This window comes from Strigops habroptila, chromosome 4 (genome assembly GCF_004027225.2).
Source record: "Strigops habroptila isolate Jane chromosome 4, bStrHab1.2.pri, whole genome shotgun sequence".
NCBI lineage: Eukaryota > Metazoa > Chordata > Aves > Psittaciformes > Psittacidae > Strigops > Strigops habroptila.
Window position 1 is genome coordinate 50492904 of NC_046358.1, and position 20020 is coordinate 50512923.

Below are 20020 nucleotides of genomic sequence, written 5' to 3' on the forward strand. Positions count from 1 at the left end.
ACTGAGATTTGAGGCATGTTTACGTGTACATGAAATGTCTGGACAGTGCTTGATTACAGCTTTTGTGCATTAAGAATTAATGCTAATAGTAATAATAATAGTAATAATATTATGGTGATAACTCATAATAAGTAATCATTTATAGAAATCAGAATCTGAGTGTAGACTAAAGCTAAAGATCTTGAGTAGTAATTTCTATTTTTACAATGCTGCCAGTACTTATAATCTAAGGTGTTAACAGTGATGTTTTGTAAGGACATTTGTTTTGTTTAAAATGTGATTTTTAGCTTGCTAATATCCCTTTAAAAGGCTTCTATTCTCCCCAGTTTGTGTATTGCTGTTTGCTGTCAGCCTATGAATGGTTTCCCAAAATGCCTCTAACACGCTAAATGTTCTTGTTTGGGGAAAAAAAAAAAAATCATAATCCCATTTTGATAACTCATTGATGGATTATGAACTTTGGTTGTCTTCTTCTTTTTAAACCATGTCTTACAAAACCCCACCCCCTCCATAGAATTGGGACTTAATGGCAAATATTGCTGTGACTTTATGATGGAAATTCAGATTATCAAGCTGTCCTTCAGTGCGATGAGGAATCTTGCAGAAGCATAAAGTCTGATGGGAAGTATCATTTCTTCCCAGATAAACAAATTTGCCAGGCCTCTTTGAAGTTTTTGCTGTAGCTGTTTACAAATCAAACACCAATCTGAGTTTTCATTTTTCTTGTGGAGGTGTGTGCTCTGAAGCCTCCCAGTGAATGCTGAGTGGTTTAATCTTCCAGTTCAGGGCAGAAGATTCGATGCCCATGTGGCATCACTCTCACTTTCCAACCCCCTTCTGCAATGGGTGGCTGCAACAGAGGTGTGCATTAGCCAGAGTCAGGGGTAAAGAGGAAGGAAAGAGGTTCTGACTGGTGTGTGCAGCAACATGTGTGTATCGCCTACCACTCCGTATGTATCACACACCTGTTCTGAGTTTCATCTCTCTTCTGGGTTTGCATATGGGCACTTGGAGCTGAAAGAGGTGGTCCCATTCTTGACACATCTCAATTTGTCTGTGGCTTCAGTGGTTCTTCTTCCCTTTCCTCACCTCCCTACAGCATCTTGCTTCTCTCACTGCAGGGCAATCAGAACAATCCCAGAGAGATGGCATTTCTCTCTTCTTTTTTTCTTGATTACTTTCTTTTTTTTTTTTTTTTACTTTTTCTTTGTTTTACTTTTCTTTCTGTTGTTTTCCTTTGCTGACACGTGGTTGGTTAATATGATGAAGCCTGTTATGACACTGTTGTTCTTGCTGCTGCCGCTGCTGCTGTTGTTGATTATGCTGTGTTCCCAGCTAACTGCATGTCTTTTTTTTTGTTTTTTGTTTGTTTGTTTTCGTTTCTTTGCAAAATCCCTCCCCCCCACTACCCCTTCACCTCCATCTCTTGTGTCTTCTTGTGACATGGTGCATCTTTGTGACTCGAATGGATTTTATTCTGACTTTCTCTGCTCGCCCGCTCTATGCGTATTTCACTGTTTTTGATGTGCATGGACACTCCGCGTCTGTCTCGTAGCCTATCAGAAAGTTCTTCATCCCCCCTCAGACCTCCGACCTCCCTTTCTCTCCCCGACCCCAAGTCTCCTTGGACCCTGATGCTTGTAGGAACGCCTCCAGGCCTGGACATGTACTCCAACCAAAGCCAGCACTTCAGCCCAACCCAAAGACGCAGACTTTGCCATCCAAGAGCAAATTGGCCGAAAAACCACTCCAGTCTACTAAATCCAACCCACTCCCTACCAGCAACACCAGCGCCCCCTCTTCCCAGAACACCCCTGTGCAGAATGCTCAGGGCCGCTCGCCTGCTGCCGGCTTTAACCCACAGCTGGCTGTTCCTAAAGTGCAGACCAACCCTATGTCTCCTGTTAGATTGCTCCCTTCTAGTACTGACCCAAGCACCAAATCTATCCCCATCATACAGGTCACCCCTCACCCCTCTCCAAGGGGAAGTCCCCTCCCTACCCCCAAGGGGACACCTGTCCATACGCCAAAGGAGAGCCCAGCAGGCACACCCAATCCAACACCACCATCCAGCCCCAGCATTGGAGGAATGCCATGGAGGACACGGCTCAACTCAATCAAGAATAGTTTCCTGGGGTCTCCTCGCTTCCATCGCCGGAAATTGCAAGGTGAGTACTCACCCAAACACACAGGTGGTTCTGATTTGGGCAGACATTCAGCAGCAAGTTGATACCTCTCTGTGGCTCTGCAAATTTCATGTATTGAGGACTGAATAATATTGGCATTGAAAATGAGAGTGATAACATCAGCCAGCCCCAGCCCAAGGCATATGTAATCGGGCTTTGTCATGCCATTGCACGTGCTCCAACACCATCTCCTGAGCCCTCTTCAAATTCTAGCCATACAGCTCTTACTATCTCTGTTGTGGTTCTTAGACCACAAGAAAATTTTATCTTCAGCTTCTCCACTTGTTTTGTCAGTGAACCTAGAGTTCTGCCATTTCCCCTATGGCTGTACTCCACTGCCTCTCCATAGCCACAGGCTGAGCCTTGCCAGTGGCAATAGGATGAAATGGGTTCTTCTGAAGCACAGCTTGTTTGATCTTGGTTGATGCTTTTTTTACCTCCTTTGGTAATTGGTGTAAAAATCTCCGTAATTCAATCACTGATCTCATATCTGCTGGCCTCTTTCAGTTTTCAGAGTCTCTAGAGTGTTGAGATGTGCAAAATTTTCTGCTTCAAGCTCCAGGTGGCTTTTTGCATTCAGGCAAAGGGCGCCCAAAGTCACATGCATTATCCTCAGATGTCATCAGCAGCTATCCCAACACCCTGTGTTTTTTTACAGGGTACTGGGATGTGATCCCCTGAGAAAGGAGGATTACAGCCATGAAGAGTTGATTTTGAACTGTCATGGTCAGGGACATTGTCTCTGAAATGGTCAGAGAACTGCAGAGAATTGCAGCAGCGACTGAGCTGCATCCAGCTAGGCTTTGAAGCAACTGTAAAGCAATCAGATTGGCACTGTGTTTGGGTCTGAACCAGAAACCATTGAAGACAGTGCAAAATTACATAATGATGTAAGGAAGGGTAGGGTGAGCCTTGAAAGGCATCTCTTGATTAGGTACAGTGATCCAAAGACATATGACCAATGTTTGAATGTCTGAACTAGTCTGCAGAGGTAGTGGGCAAATGCAAGAGGGTGTAATGTCAGAATTGTTTCATTGGTATACAAGCGGAAAATGGAAAGTGTACTGAATCATCCATTTCTTTTCTCCTTCCCTCTCTTTGGCTGTGCATGCAGTACCTACACCAGAGGAGATGTCTAATTTAACCCCAGAATCATCCCCAGAGTAAGTACTTCGCCATTACACTACTTTCTACCAAATACCAATGTCATTTCCTTGCCTGAATGTCTTAGGGTGACATATTTCTGTTCTGGATCAGTGTCTGACTGTAACCTGTTGTCCTGTGAGAGGGATAGAGATGTGAAATTGTTCTTCTGCCAAGGACCCTGGATAAAATCTATACCTCAGTGGGGTCAACAGGTGATGAAACAGCCTCCCAGTAATCACCTAATTTTCTAATAGCTTGCTGAATTTACTAGATATGTAACATGTTCCTTCCCTCTTCTTTCATTTGTTTGTCAAGCAGATCACTCTTGGGAAGTGGAGAGGTTAATCACTGGTTTATACTGGCACTAACTATGCAGTAAAAGGTCTTCCTGTTAGTACAGGAGACTTTGCATCCTCAGGATAACATGCATATGCCTCTGCTAAGATAATTCAGAGGAATCTTTGGCCACGATAGTAAACGCAGTGTTAATATTAGGCAGCAGCACTGGGACATGCAGAAGCTGGTTCATATTTACCAGACTCCTTCCTAAAAGTCAGCATGCATTTCAACCATTTCGTTGCACAAATGTGCGTCACTGCATAGCGGGTTTGGAAGTCCCTGCCAGAGAGTGCTGCTCCAAACACTTCCTAATACATGCAACAGATGCCAAATTATTCCTTTTTATTTTCACAGCTTGTGTTTGTGCACCCAATGCCCATAGACTTACCTAGCCAACCAAGGCAATTTGGCCTTTTGTTAAGATACTTGTGTGAAATATTCATGAGTTGTAGGCAGAAATTTCGGACCCCAAGTTTTACAATTGGCGACAGTGGCATTGCCTTAACAATTTTCTCCAGACCTGGCATTAATCCGGTATAAGATGGGCACTCTATCTCTAATGCTGCAGAATTGAGAGGGATAAAGACTTGAGGAGAGGGAGAAGTAGGGAATAGTAAATGTTAGTAAAAGAAATCTGTAAAGAAAAATGCAGTAAATTGTATTTTCAACGCTTTGAAGCATTTACCAATAGAAATGCATGAGTGAATTTCATAAAATTAATGCATCTTTATCAAAGAAATATATTATACTCTCATCTCAGATGTTTTTAAGGCCATTAAAGCAGAAAACCTTCAGAATTAAATTTCTCCTCTTCTTGCATGTATGTTGGTGGAAGTTTTTCTGTTAATTTATTGCCTTTTCTGCTTCCCACTCGCTCTTTAAAAGCTGGTATAGAGAAACAGTGCCTGTCATTTGAGGTAGTTTGGATGCAAGTCAAAGCCTAAGGCCTTTTTTTCTTTTTCTGTATAATTGCCAAATTAATGAGTTCAATTGGGCTGCACCCTGCAGTAAACATAATAAAAGTCATAAAAAATAATGAACTGGATTATATTTTAACGATAGATGTCTTGTTGCTCAGTGCCCACTTCCACATGTCTTATTTTTTCTAGTACTTTCTTCCTTTCTGTAAGAAATAAGATATCCTTATCAAGAGCTGTATTAACTTCATGGGTTGAGCGATAAATAATGTCCTTGCTCTGGTACAGCAATGACTGCCATTCATTTAACAAACCTGATGATTAGGTAATACACTTTGGCATGTCTGGGTAATACTATTCTTTCTTATATGAAAAAGTCCTAGAAAATGTGTTAGGGATGCCATTTAAAGAGACATAGCTCCAGCTGCTTTAAACCTGCAAAGCTCCATTTGCTTGAGTAGAAATGCTGTTATTTATGCCAAGTAGGTAAACCTCTGGAGGTTACAGATCATGCACTCAGAGGCAGATAGGGAAGACAGTGAGGCTCTCCAGAAGGCAATGCAGTCAGACACTCCAAAAGCAGGAAAAGGAACAGCATTATAGCAGTGAGAAATTCAGTGTGAAGTAATAAAGCACCAGCCTCCATTTTCATGCTAATCTATTTGCTTTTTCATCAACTGGACACCTGATTAGATTCCCTGGAGTAATCTACATACCCAGCATCCCACACATCTCTCCTATCTCCCTCCCCCTTAAGAGGTTTGCCATAACAAGAGAAGATTGTTAATTTTAAGTACATTTTGTACTGCTTACAGCCTGATCTTGTGAGATGCTAAAGTGTCTCATTCAGGGTGCTGAAGATCCTAGATTTATACACATTTTAACCCAAGTTAGTAGCACTTTAACACCTTCTAAGAGGAGAGAAATCTTTATTGTGTTGTTTTACTCCAAAACTGCGCCCTTTTCTTCAATGGGCCTGTTACCCAGGTGTATAAGCACAGCTAGTTTTGCTAATTTTGGGGAGAAAAGCCAGTGCATGTGTGCTATGTCTTGATTCTGTTCATTCCAGAAACAGGAGAGGCCACCAGCAAAATTATTTAGTGAATTCCAGTGATTTACAAGCTGGAGTGTAGCCCAGGCTATCGGTGAATCTTCCAGAGTCAGTGTTACTGATGATAACCTTGCCAAAGAAAAGAGCCCAGCTGGACTCTGGAGACTCCAGACCAAGTTTCCGAGTGCTGAATGGGAGAAAACCTCCCTATCTTCTGGAGCCCTTTTAACCTGTGCTTTTTAAGAGACCTATAAATGAAGGGCCATTAATGAAAATACAAAAATGAAAAACCATATTTTAACATGTCAGACCTGCAATTTAATATGTCCACTTTTCTCAGGCCCAGCTTCCATATGTGACATACACTGGGCCCCTGTAGTCCGTATAGCCAGTCCTGGATCAGATTATGATACGTACAAACCTAAGACAACCAGCCGTTTTAGATGGATAACCAGGTGCTAATTTACTAATGAGCATAGACCCTTTAATGCAAAGAGCTATTGCCCCAGCTCTCCAGGGGCTTGCAGAGTTGTTGTGGTGTGTGTGAGACACATGAGCTAATTAGTATGTAATTTCCTTTCACACTCTAACCCTGGCTCCTTAACGACCCATTTAAATGAGAGGCCCTTTCTCGTTACTGCTCCCTATGCTAATCTCTGGCTCACTGGCTTGGTTACAGCTGCCTATGAATATTTTAGGGAGTGACAGTTTTCCAGCCCACTTTAATTGAGTGGGAGGCACTAGTTTACCAAATTGCAAGTGAATCTTTCTATACTCTTATTTTTGGTTGCCCACAGTAAGTAGAAGCAAATTATTATTTGCTCAGCTGAGTGGTTTTCCAGTTGTGGTTTTTCTGCTGTGTGCATGAAGTGGGCAGCGAGACGACAGTTGTGTGATTCATGGAGCATTCTGGAACTGGGGATGAGTGCAGATTGCTGGATGCTGCTGAGGTCAAAGTTTGTTCTTTATCCCCAAGGTCTAGACTTCAAATTAGTTTCCTAGTTTGTTCCTCTCTCTCCTAGTCTCTGTCCTTCCTCATTCTGCGTCAGTCTGAGTCTTTGCTGCAGAAAGTGAATCTACTAATAGCTCACTCCAGCTGTTTATTGCTGTGCTGGAAAGCTGATGTATACTAATCTTTTTGCAGATGGCTCTCCTTGTCTGGAGAGGTTGTCTCCTTCCACTGAGTGGTGAATGTCCGCCAAAATAAATGAAAGCCTATTGCTTGCCGTACTGCAAACTGGACTTGTCATGGCATTATAAAGTATCCTGTGGAGGAAAAAACCTGCAGTCTCTTAGGGGCAGGTCTTATCCTTTCTGACATTTTCATGCTAAATTCTTCCCTACTAGAATATGGCCGATTACAGTGGAATTTTCCCTGGGTTTAGGTTGGTCCAGCAATTCTTTGGCTGTATCTCATGGCTGACAACATCTTCTCTCCCCTCAAAATCACATCTGTCAGAAGTTCTACCTTAAAGTTCTGGGTAGTGACCCCCAATAACATTCATGTCCCTGCATTTTTCCATTAGCCTATTTAACTTAAAAGGGAATGTCAACAAAGTGCATTGAGATGGTGAAACAATAAGAAAAATCAAACATTTGCTGATATGATCAGTGTGAAAAAAAACAGCAATTTCATTTTATGATGAAACCTCCATCTAATCCTGAAAGGAACTTCAAAGTTGGACTGCTGTCAGTGGAAAGCCTGAACTGTATTATTTTGCATGGTGTTAATATCTTCTCTGTTAGTACTGAAAATTCATTCCATTGTAGGATGGCCAGAGTTCACCCATTATATAGACACCCTGAATGGGACTAATGAATGGGACGGTCTTTGTCCTGCCCTGTGCGTAGGAATGTATTCACTCACTAACAGATTGGAGGTCCACTGAAATCTACAGCTTTCTTTAAAAAGAAATCCTGTGACTGCGCTATCAGCCCAACAGGACACCTTCAGAAAATGGACTTTTCAAGTCCCAGAACACAAGAGGGGTTGAAATTGGGTGGGAAGGATCTTAAACCCCTGTTACCAGCATCCACATACTGCCAAGAAATGGAGAGATCACTGGAGGCAAACCAGAAATGTGTCTCTGGCTTATATGCACATTGTATATGCAGTATTAATTGGTATATTGGCTCAATCAGAAGAGTTACCATTGCTCGTGACTTATCATTGTTGGGGACACATGCTGCCAGGCTAACACTACGTAGTCTATAATTTTAACAGTTTTCACTAAGTGAAATGTTCTGGATGTTCTCTGAGACTGTTTTCCACTTACTATTAGTAATAGTATCACATCTGGAACATTATCAAAACTTCCTTGTGTGTTTTTTAGTATTTTTTTCTAGCTAAGGTATGTGAGAAATAGTGCTTAATATTCTAAACCATCTATTTCTTTTCATCATGTCAGGCTTGCCAAAAAATCCTGGTTCGGTAACTTCATCAATTTGGAGAAAGAAGAACAGATTTTTGTGGTCATTAAGGACAAACCACTAAGCTCCATTAAGGCTGATATTGTCCACGCTTTCCTCTCGGTAAGTCACCCCAGCTGCCTCTTGGAGGCGTTGCTCACTGGGCAGTTCTAAGACTCCTTGTGCCATATGTTACTGGGCAGGGTCTCTGCTCCTTCAAATACATTCTCTTTGGATTTAGTTTACATGGCCTGTTGATTCAGACCTCTACTGGACTCTGTCTGAATTTCTAATAAGTAATAACTCTCCAAGATAAGAAAAGGTTTCAGCCTTCTTGGCAGCATCTCCAGGTTACCAGTGCTTGGAACATCACTGCAGTTAGAGCACACAGCTGGTGCAGTATCAAGACAGATATTTGCTGCTTTGTCAAACTAACCAGTCTGTCTGGGCAACAGACTGGGTGTCCTCAGCTGATTATGTCCCTCACCACTTTAGTCAGATAAAAATCCTCTCTCACATCTGTATTTGTTACTTTAAATCTCCTCTTCAGTGCTGTATGGCAGAAAGAAGGGTCATTTCCTCTGGTGGCCAGTGTATCAGTTGTTGCAGATGTAATGTATTTACAATCTAGGAAAGCAGAGGGAAATTGTAATATTTTCCTGTATAAGTGTTTATTCTCACTATCTAGAAGTACCAATGAAGAAAAAGTCAGCGCAGTAAAGTTTGAGAGATTTTTCAATTCAAGGTAGTTAACAACATAACTAGACTTTTTTTCAATACAATGAAGAGTAGATTTGATTTCTTCTATCATTTGTTGAATTCATATTGTTTTCCACAAATTACTGCACTTCTTTTTAGTCTCTAGGAAGCTGCAATTAATTTCTTCCAAAAAAACCATAATCCTGTTAACTGTACAGGTGTACACAGAGCAAGTGCAGTACGTTAGCATGCATCAGACACTGGTATCCATCTCAGACTGATTTCAACCATCCACGTTACTATATCAGTTTCATGCATTTAGCCGTTTATATTCTTCTGGGTTTATATTACAGCCTAGTGTGCACTACTGTGTATATTGGTGATCCTGTGCATACCCCACGTGTGTGGCTTGAGGCCTAATGTAGTGATGTTGTGTGCAAACTGTATGAATCATCTCTTATAGCTGACTTCAAAGTTAAATGCATTGTCATAGCCTGCTAAGCAGGTCATTAAGGTCAGCTTCTCAAAGAACGCACCTTCATTTTGCCTCCTAGAAGGCCAGATTTCCAAGTGAATTGTGTTTGTTGGGGTTTTTTTTAAATCTGGTCCTTTATAAAGCAATAAATAGAATGTGAGTATGTTAGATTTTGTCGGGAACTGTAAATGATAACTGTTTGACAACTAGGCAGATACGAAATTCTACCACAGGTCTGAAGATACAGATATTGAATGATACCAGAAAGTGTCTCCTAGTTCTTTTACATATTGATAGGAGTTGTGGTTTGGGTAAGTTATTTTCAGGCATGCTTTCCTTGTGGATATCCCAGGCACTTGTCTAAGTGTCTGCTCCATGTCCTGATATCTATTTGATCATAGAACCATCAAAGAATTGAGGTTGGAAAGGACTTCAGAAGGTCTCCTGCTCAAAACAGTGTCAGCTCTGAGATCAGACCAGGCTACTCAGGTGTTTTTTTTATATTCAGTGTTATATCCTACTGACTTTTCTGCCCCCTCCCTTAATACCAGTTTTTACTCAGCAAATGGCATTTCTCAAAACTGATGGATGAGTAAGAAAAGAAAGACTGAGTATATAAAGTTGTATGATGTGTAAATTTATAAGCATGCTGGGTATTCCGCCAATATTCAACCTTTAAATTTAGGTCAGTCCTGTAAGGAGCAGTGCATTCTTCTGTGGTGCCAAGCAACCTACGCTCTTACTGATTTCACAAGAACACTCTGTACATTATAAATTCAAGTCCAGAAGCAAATCTAGCAAATCTTAGCTACTCTCTCTTGCTCTAAATTGAGCAACAAAGCTCTAAATTTTTTCCATTTCGTTCCCTTTGTGCTCTGGTTCTACTATCTCCTTCTACCAACCTGTTTCAGATTCCAAGCCTCAGTCACAGTGTCATCTCACAGACAAGTTTCCGTGCAGAATATAAGTCCACAGGAGGTCCTGCTGTCTTCCAGAAGCCAGTGAAGTTCCAGGTGGATATAACATACACAGAAGGGGGAGAGGCACAGAAGGAGAACGGGATCTATTCTGTCACTTTCACACTCTTATCAGGTAACCATGGCAAAGCTCTAAAATGGTTGCAAGCTGGCTTTGTCCTTGCTGATATATAGGCCTGCAAAGAGACCTCTACCAGGGGAAAGAATATAACTGTCCTGATCTTAGGAGAAAATTCAGACAGGGGCAAGGAGGATATCAGGAACGAGAATTATGTTGGTAGTGATGGAAATGCTGGGAGGGGAAGAGATTTCCAAAGAGGTGAAGTTGCCGCCACCACGATTAGTGATAAAATGGATTGAAGTATCTCCCCGTACTGTCTCTTTGTTTCACTCAGAAGTCTCAATGTCTCAGTTGGGCACTGTGAGGCCACTGGTTTCTCCTTCTGACAGAAACATGCAATCACCTTTTTCTTCTGGATGGCTACACACCCCCCAGAGAGGTTAAGACCAATCAAAGGGTCAAAAAAACCCAGACCCACCTTTTCTGTCTTTACAAAAGGAGCCCAGAAGCCATCCTTCCTCCTGTTAAGTCCAGCACACCACAGACCTCTTATTAACATGGGGACTGCATAACCGTTCCTCAAAGCCGTGCTTTTGGTGGAAGGACAGATACACTGTCAGTACACTCTTGGGGGCAAGACTGAAGGGAAGATGCTTGTGATCCTTCCCCTCCAGCCTGTGTTGTATGAGGATTAAGCTCCCACTCCTTTCATAGCTATTCGTGCCTCTTCTCTCCTCACAGGTCCAAGCCGTCGTTTTAAGAGGGTAGTAGAAACCATTCAGGCACAGTTGTTAAGCACACATGACCAGCCTTCAGTGCAGCAGTTATCAGGTAAGTAATTTCTACTGTTGAGCACCTTGCTTCAGCAGGGACAGGAAGGTGAAGTGCCTCTCAGTAACAGGAGGCTGAGGGAGGCCATCCCTCTGATTACAGCAAGGAACAAGTTCCTTTCAGACAGGGCAGTAACTCCCCGCACCCATCCTACCCCTCCCTCTCTCATTCCCACTCCAATGCTTGCAGCACATTCCCCAAACAGCTTCTGCCCTCCTCCCGCCCAAAGAGCCATTTGCCCACTTCTCCATTAAAAGCTGCATCATCAATAGATCTTCCAGATTTTCTCTGGCTCCAAAATCTCCCAGAACAGGGACGTGCTTTAGAAGATAGCTGATTTTCAAACCCTTCAGGCATGCTTTAGAAACCTCCAACTTCAGAGGGTCCCAGAACAAAGTTGAGAGCTACTTGTAACTTTGTCATATGGTCAGAAGGCGGCTAATAGTTTCCAGTAGTGTGATCGAATTCTTGGCCCAGTATTGTGGTAGCACAAATCATATACTAAGGTTCTGCAGAAGCTATATTTTATCTGTTTTTAAAGTAACTTTCAATTCCTCGTCGTGGTGAAGAAAGTCTTACATGTGTGACCCTGTGCAATGACATCAATCTGAATATGCAGGCAGCCTGAATTGATAATAGAGATACTGGTCTCATCCAGCCATTATGTAGCAAATGTTCGCTCTGAACACTAGTGGTAACACAAACACACACAAAAAAAGTCAGTGTAACTCTTCTATCCTTTAGAAGGACAGAACAAAGAAGGTGGTGAACAATGAAAACTTAAAGAAGCTTAGCTATTGGGAGTGCTTCAAGGAAGGAAAAATGGGGAGAAGCAGGAAGATACAGGGAAGAAATAGGAGTAAGGCAGAGAGCAGAGGCTGCAGGAAGACAAACAGTCAGGAGGAGTGGGAAGAATTTGCCCATTTTGTGATGATGAAAAGCTAGTAACTAAATATTATACATAAGAGCCAAATTCTGTGCTTGCCCTTTGTGTGAACAAACCCAAGACAAAAGTGGGAGAATGAAGTTCACATTGCATCCTGCAGTAAAATCCTAGATGTCCTTGGCTCATTGTACATATGGGTTACATGCTTCTGGTCTAACAGTGTGGCTTTAACAGCTGAAGACAAAATAACTCCATCTAAAAGAGTGTATGCTTACTAAATGTCAGAGAAGTATGCCCAGTTCAGGAAATATTATTTTCCACATTGCTTTTGCCCTTCAGAACTGCCTGACCTTCTGCAGGCTGTATTGCAAGGGTGCTTAGCCCATGGGTTATTCTGTTAGGGAGCAAGAAAGGTGAGGCTACTAGAACTGTAGTTGATTCAGGTTTTTGCTGTCTGGAATTTTGAAATTAAATCAAACTCAGGAAGAAGCCAGAATTTTCTGCCAGTCCTTCCTCTTGGGAAATTCTGGACCAAGAGGGGGTGAGGGGAATTAGAATAGAAAATCATCTTTCAAGTCTACTTCGTATTACCCCTGCTGCATGTATGATGTTCGAGCATTCCTTGTTTCTTAGGGAAAGAAGTGTACCCTTACTTTCTGGTGAGGAGAAAACTGTTAAAAAAGTAAACAACATGGTGATCTCTTTTAACTTCTTCACCCTAGTATGTGCTAGCTACTGAGGCTCTCTAGGAAGATTTGGACCCTGTTGCACACTTGCACGTGAAACAGAGTATCTCCCTAATAAAGTCTTGTTGTAACAGGAATAAAAAACATTCTTCTGGCTGAGGCTCAGGGGGATGTTTAGGGCAAAGTATTCTGTGAGAAATGTATCTGACTTACAGTTTTTCTCTAGTTCTGGAATGGAGAAATCATATTATAGACACAGAATCTCTTTTTACTGCCTAAAGCTACATGAGTATGATGTTCTAGCAGGGAAAACCCAGCCTGATCTGTAGTGTCAGATTGGAATGGAGAACTCCACATGGAGCAAAACCAAAATGAATGGTCTCTTGAAACTCCAAAATGAGAATTCCCTTGGTCGGGGAGTTATCCTGGCAAGATAGCTCGTAAGAGACAGGGTGCCAAACTATCCTGTATCATAACACCTGACCTCATCAGTAAGTCAACTGAAAATTTTAGGTTGGGGCAGAGTACAAGGAAAAGTGAAAAGGAAAGGGGATGCATCAAAGTAGGGAGGCCCTGTGGTTCACATCCCCAGCTAGTCAGAGAGTAAGGGGAAATAAAGGGATACAGGGACAGCAACAGTTCACATTCACCACCTTGCTTAGCTGGGTGGCTGTGGTTGGGAAGATGTGTGCAAGAGATTCCTAGAAATTGCCATGGGATTACTCAGCATTTCTCGCTAGAAACAAGGCAAAATCTTCTCTGTTTCTCTTCTTCTCCTATATTCCCAGCCATGAATGACTCCTGGAATAGGAATTGTGGTGGCTGGACTCCTATTCAGGTTCATGGTTTGAGGATACCCTGTAGGCAGTCCACTGCTGCAACAGAACAAGCTCACAGTTCGCTTTGACTCTCCTCCTCTGTAGCTCTGAGGATACTGCTGGCTCTGACCAGCAATACTGGCCCAGCACCAGAGATTTTCCTAGATCATTGTGCACAGACATACCCTCTGTTTTCCCTTTTAGTTCAGGTGCCATTACAGGTGGGATGATGAAAACCGTCTGTGAAAGGTGCGTGCATGTAAAGTGAGACCTGCAGAAAGGGAAGATGCAGCGAACACAGTATAAGGCAGAACAGCAAGGCCTAATAAGCATATGGCACTGATAGTCATTCTCTCTCCTGCCCCTCTTTGATCTTTTATGCAGCATGCCAGCCCACTAGGCCGGCTTGCCTGGGTTTCAGAACTCACTTTCCTCTTTCTCATTTCCTCCAGCTCACAACAATGTTTGTAGATGTTGTGTTGCCCATGCATCTCTCTATGTGTGTGTATGTGAGCCTGATACGTACCTGGTTTAGGCAGATGTGTTTCTGTGTCACACTTAAGCACCTTATAATCTCCCTTCCCCCTGGATATCCCTCCATTCATTTCCATTTTTCTTTCCTAAGACTGGCTATGCTTATTTCTTATGGCATACTCTGAAGCAGCAAAATAGCTTCCCTCCGTTACCTGAATAAGTGTGTAAATAAATGAAATCTATCCCAAAATTTAATACTTCTAAAATCCACTGTCCACTTGGCCAAATACAGTGCAACATATCAGCCTTCTACCTTAATGTTTTGGGACATTAAATCCTCTGTGGTATAACTGCTGAGATAATACCAGGTCTACAGAATCATGACTGGCATAGAACAAGTAGATAGGGAGTAATAGGTCAATTTTGCTTCCCAATGAAAGAACTAGAGGCCATCATATAAAAGTAGTGGAAAGCCATGTACCAAAAAGACATTGGAAGGCATATCTTCATGTCATGTAAGACCTGTGGAACTCTTCACTGAAGCAGGTTCTGAATGTGAGGAGCTTGCAGATGCTCATCTTCCCCTGAGTACTTTTTCACAAGGAGACTGTACAACTCCCTGGAAGTGAAATTTTCATTAAAATTGCTAAACAGAAACTGCAGCAGGTTCAGGAAATCTCTGACCTGACAGTGGTGAGCGAGTGACATAGTGTTCTGTATGCTTGGCCTACTGTTACACTCCTACATGTCTGAGTATGGCTGCTGATGGAGACAGAGCACTGGATAGTTTTGGTCTTTGATCTGAGCCAGAATAACTGCCCATGTGGTCTTGTTACTGGTATCACAAACTCCATTAAGCCCAGTGAGGCCATGAAAGGCAGTCCCTTTTGTATCAAGAGTGAGTATTGCTGCCTGTGAGAACAGCTGGCCTTGTCTCTCATCTATGTATGGCCCTGTCCAGGAGCCTTATACTTAGAAATCTCTACTTGGGTAATCCCTGGGCAGGACCGCCCTTTGGTGGGATAAAAGGATCTCTCTCCATGAAGGAAAATATCTCAGATTTGTGCCATTGTTTCAGCCCAATACTCTCCATTAAATCATAATCTCTTTTCCTGCAGTGCCTTTGCACAAAAGAGTAGTAGAAACAGCTGGTGAACAGAGACATGCAAAAGCCACCCGTGATCAGTCACAGGTTATCAGTTTTTATTTCACTAATATTTTCTTGCCTCTTTGGGCTTTGGTTTTAAGTGTGGGGTGCTGCATATTCTTATTTTTTCCAATTTTCCCATATTCTGGGCAATCAGCAATACTGAAATAGCCTTTATAACTTCTTTGTAATAGGTTTTCTGTTTCTTTATTATCTTTATTGGCTTCATGTCAGATATTAACCATTTGCATCTTAAAGTTCAGAGCATCTCAGTGGTACTGCTGGAAATGTCTTCCATCAGCAGAAAGAAGTGTTTAGAGACCATATCCAGCTTCAAAATAGGGCACTACAAATTCTTGCTCATTGTATGCATCTTCTGTATATGCACCCAAGCTCTCTTACTGTGCTGGTGACATCTCAAAAACCAAAACATGTTCATGTGACTCAAAAAACTTTCTAGACTATTGATCCATGAATTTGGGGTGTTCGTCTTCATGGTTTACAAGAACTGTGGGTTGCTACAAAAATTAGCAAGAAACTTAGGGATCACAAATGTGCAAAGGATTTTATCATCAAGACAGAAAAGGGAGTAAGGAGCAAATGAAGTGCTTTGCAAGGTAAACTTTCTGCTGCAGACTCAAAACAAGGCTATGCAAAGGCCTGCTCGGAATTAGACCGCAAGGCAATTTTATCCACGGCTCATCCAGGTCCCAGGTCTATCTTGGTTCGTGATCCTTTATGTCTTACTGCTTTTGTAGTGTCTGGGGCAATTACTTCATTTTGCTATTATGGTTCCCACCTACAAAAGGTGCTGTGTAATGCCTGGTTGGATTTGCAGAGCACTGGGTTTTTGCTAAACAGCTTTAGTATTATTACTGAACAGACTTCATTAAAATTAACTGAGTAGTCCTGAAATAAAGCATGTAGAAAAAACCCCTAAGCTCTCCAGAGTTTTAATAGGAGAACAGTGAATTTCAAATAAGCACCCAAACACTGGGGAATTCTAATCTAAATGATAACTGCCTTGGACCAGAGGAATTGGTGGCTCCCTTGACATCATCTCCCTCCATGGAAATGTTTACTGGGGGCTATTCTGAGACATCTGGCATCTGGCAGGAGATGCTCAGTACTTTCTGGGATCTAGCCCTGGATTTGGAGATCTCACAAGAGCAGCTGTTCAAGTGAGATTTCTTAGGCTGGGACAAGTCTTCGTCTCAGAGGTGTCATAAGCATCACAAACTGGGTAGCTTGATTGTGAAATTTATGTAGGATAGAAACAGAGAAATTAAAGAAAAAAGAAAACCAGGAAAGAAAATTCATCAGAACACGAAAATCTTTAAATGGATTCAGGTTGTTTGGCCTTTTGAAGAAAGGTCTTACTTTAACCAAAGCATTTGCCATCTGTTAATGAACTGAACTGCGTGTCATTGGTCAAATCCAAAGCATGGCTGCTAGCAATCTCTATGAAATAAGGAACCGCCTTATCATCAGAAGGATTGAGATCTGACACTGCCACTATGCTTTAATTAAAAAATTAAACAGAATACATTAAAAATGCAGTTACATGACCCATCAGTGCTTCTCAGAAAGCTAAAAGCCTTTGGACCCTGGCTTTGTTCACCTCACATAACACCTGGATCCCACTGTCACTGGGTTATGGTTTATTATCTGGGAGCAGATGCTGACTGCCGAGAATCTAAGAATTTCTAATTAGGATGAAAATTCTACTTTAAAATGATGAAATATTTTATCATATAGGGTATTTACTAAAGCAGATGTTACAATATGATAGAAATGAAAGAAGTGCTAAAGTAATTATAACAGAGAAGCTGAAGGCATATTAATTCTGTTAGTCTTTCAAGCGATGCAATATGAGCTACTGTTTCTGGTGTGCTCGTGTTTGATTTGCCTTAGGAACAGGGGGAAAACAACCTGATCATGTCTTGGAAAGACACTAAAAATAAAAATAAAATCCTGTACAGTTCCTGGGACTGGCCATGGCCATATAGAGACTGCCGATTATAGTTGTGCATAAAAGTTTTAAGAAAGACAAATAAGGTTTTTTTAGTCTTCGTTTGATGTTTTCCATGGTCTTATATTTCAAAAAAGGGCTTGAGTTTTTCCCTATACATCTAAGCCAATTCTATAACCTGTAAATTTAGGTATTTAGGAACAAAATAGGGTACAGAGCCCAAGACATTATGCTGTGAAAAAGCCTGTGTTTGTTACAATCCTGTTTCCTGTTGTAGATCTGTCAATTTGTATTCTGATCATACAATTAATGTATGTAGACCTGTTGCACTATTAGCTCGAAATGAAATACTAAGAAGAGCTATGCTGCCTGCAAGTGACTTAGAAAAAAGACAGTGTTCTGAAGTATTAACTTAAGGAGATGTGATTATTTTTAATTTGTTAAAATTAACAAGGAAACAGAAACCAGTTTCAGGAGACTCTTAACAAACCAGCGACAATGTTTACCTATTCTGACATTTTCCAAATGCTACTTTTTTGTTTCCAGATGGCTAGTTACACTTGAGGGGAAAATTTCAGGTGTTGGAGGTGGGAGTCAGAAACAATCTTGCAGTCATATTTGAGACTTTCGTTGTTTTTATGTGTTTTTTTCAAAGCATAAGTTCTGCTAGTGATTGGGTGAATGCTTTGAGATCTACCACTACAGATTTGTATTATGCTGCATTACAACAGGGTGTAGTTGACTCAGAGGCTGGACTGGAACCACAAAAAGGCATGAGACCACAAACTTCTCCAAGTTATTAAAGAAAAATAATGGTACAAACTTGTGACTGTGACTTCTAGTAGTTGGCTCAATAGGCAGCTGTCGGCAATTCTTAAACCTGTTAGGCATCTTCAGGGAGAAATGTATTTTGGGAGTGTAATCTGCCTTCACTCAGTCAAACTAGCCAAAGAATTTCAAAGGCAGGTAGACTCCTGGCCTCCCTGACCCCTCTGATACCTTGTCCCACTTCTTGAATGCTCTCTTCTCCTTCACCTCCTTACTTTTTCCCCTTTCTCCTTCTCTCAGTCTCGTGCCTTTCTGAGAGACCTTCCATGGGTATCATCTCCCATTGACCTCTGCCAGCACACCTCTGACCTTCCAAATGGAGAGTATATAGCTGCTGCTTACATGCTTTGACCAGTGTCACTGGACTGAGCACCTGCCCTCTCTACTCCATGCTTTCCTGGATGATCTGTGCAGCACACATGTGGCTGCATCAGAAGACATACACATCCATGCTCTTCTAGCATGGGTTCAGCTTACCCAAGCATACCCAGCACTCCTTCTCCCTTTTTTGAAATTACTTGTCTCAGTATTTAAGGGGAGGGATACCAAGAAATTATTCTTCCCTCTCTCCTGCAGACTTTTCAGCAGATAGGGAGTAGTTAGAGCTGATTTTCAGCATACGTGTGCATGTTTCCAGGAAGCCTATTTCTTGAATACCCAAGTGTTCATTGAGAGGCCAGGCAAGAGGACATCTGAGACTGAACTGAGTGCTTTAACTGTTAGCCACTTGCTCAGCAGTGAGTGCTCCGCATTGCCCAGCACTCATGGATGCAATGATTTAGATCTCAAATGCAAGGGGATCCTGGCTGACAGTGGCAGATCTGGCTTGCTAGCAGGTTCCACGTGAAAGTGTCCAGCTGGGCTGGTCCTTTCTGCTTTAAAGCTGACATGTAGAGCTCCTTCTGCTTATTGCACCTGAGTAAGAAGCACTCGGCAACTGTGGCAATGGGAGCTATACACAAAGTGGACAGGAATGTCTTAGGGCCAGATTCTGCCACCCCTACCAGAAGTAATTAAATTGTTCAATTGCCTGCGAAAACTGACATTGAAAGCTACGGGTGAATGAGAGAGGCAGAGTTATACTGAGGACTTGGACATTATCCTTTGGGGTCTAAAAGATGGTTTTGAGCTGTGTAAATAGCCTTCTCATTGCTTATGCAATAACACAGTACTGATTTCCTCCCTCTCTCGAGGTTTTTGATGTACATAAATCAGCTGGCTGGGCATTTCCTGGCTTTTGCAGGCTAACTTGTAAAGCTGACCAGGTGAAACAGTGTATTTTAGTTTGCTAATGTGCTGGCAGAATATTTCCCACATCTCATAAATTCATATAGCTATGATAAAGAGGTGAGTAGAAGCAGCAGTACTGAAGTAGCGTCCACTCTCAGTCACAGGACCAGGTTTGCACTGGCATACAGTGGGTGGCAGAATTTGGCCTGGGTTGTTGTAAAGACCAAGATGTGTATATGTTTCCTGCTTCAGGTAATAATGTGCTAAGTTACTACTTTATGCACAGAGGTATGGAAACCTTTTTTTATGTTTTTCCCTCCCTCCCTCCTCTTTCCGTTCTATGATCCAGACACCACTAACTGTATGGAGTTGATGACTGGCAGACTTTCCAAATGTGGTAAGAACTTCCTTCCCTTCTGCCTTTTCTCGTTCCCCAGCCCGTGCTGAGCAACATAATAATGCGCCGTCCTGTCCCTTCCTCCTGTTCCCCTTCCCTATCCCTGCTCTCCCAAGCTCTCTTCAAGACTACCCACCCCGTAACAGCCCACTATGTTTTTCACTTACCTGGTGGGCACAAGCATATACCCCTTATTCTGTTCCTTCCCATCCATGCACAGATGCACAGGCTCCACCACAGCTTTCCACTTCATAGCACAAGTGTGTGGTGTTGCACTTGAGATTCCCTTCCTCACTATAACCCAGGCCAGTGATTTTCTTTTTCTCCCCGACCCCCCCCCCTTTTGTTTACTTTGTGCCTTTGATTCCTGATTTTTCAGTCCCGTTTCTGCAGTGAAGCTGAATGCTGCCCTTGTAACTGCTGTCTCCCTTGGTTTCCTGCTCTTTATTGAGACAGGATTGCTACGTTATTTAATTCTGGTTTGCGTCCAC

At 42.1% G+C, this 20020-nt stretch overlaps 1 protein-coding gene across 17 annotated transcripts in view; it reads left to right on the forward strand.

The window, feature by feature from the left end:
• BRSK2 (BR serine/threonine kinase 2) overlaps positions 1-20020 on the forward strand; it is a 313836-nt gene that overhangs the window by 279381 nt on the left and 14435 nt on the right. For 5 of the 17 annotated variants that reach the window (XM_030482891.1, XM_030482893.1, XM_030482898.1 and 2 more), the window contains 6 exons: positions 1556-2168; positions 3301-3349; positions 8048-8171; positions 10134-10314; positions 11002-11091; positions 19482-19529. In XM_030482891.1, coding sequence (XP_030338751.1) covers positions 1556-2168; positions 3301-3349; positions 8048-8171; positions 10134-10314; positions 11002-11091; positions 19482-19529 — 1105 coding nt within the window. Of the gene's footprint in view, positions 1-1555; positions 2169-3300; positions 3350-8047; positions 8172-10133; positions 10315-11001; positions 11092-19481; positions 19530-19908; positions 19971-20020 lie in introns of those variants that run through there. The other 12 variants (XM_030482902.1, XM_030482904.1, XM_030482905.1 and 9 more) reach the window with 4 other exon arrangements.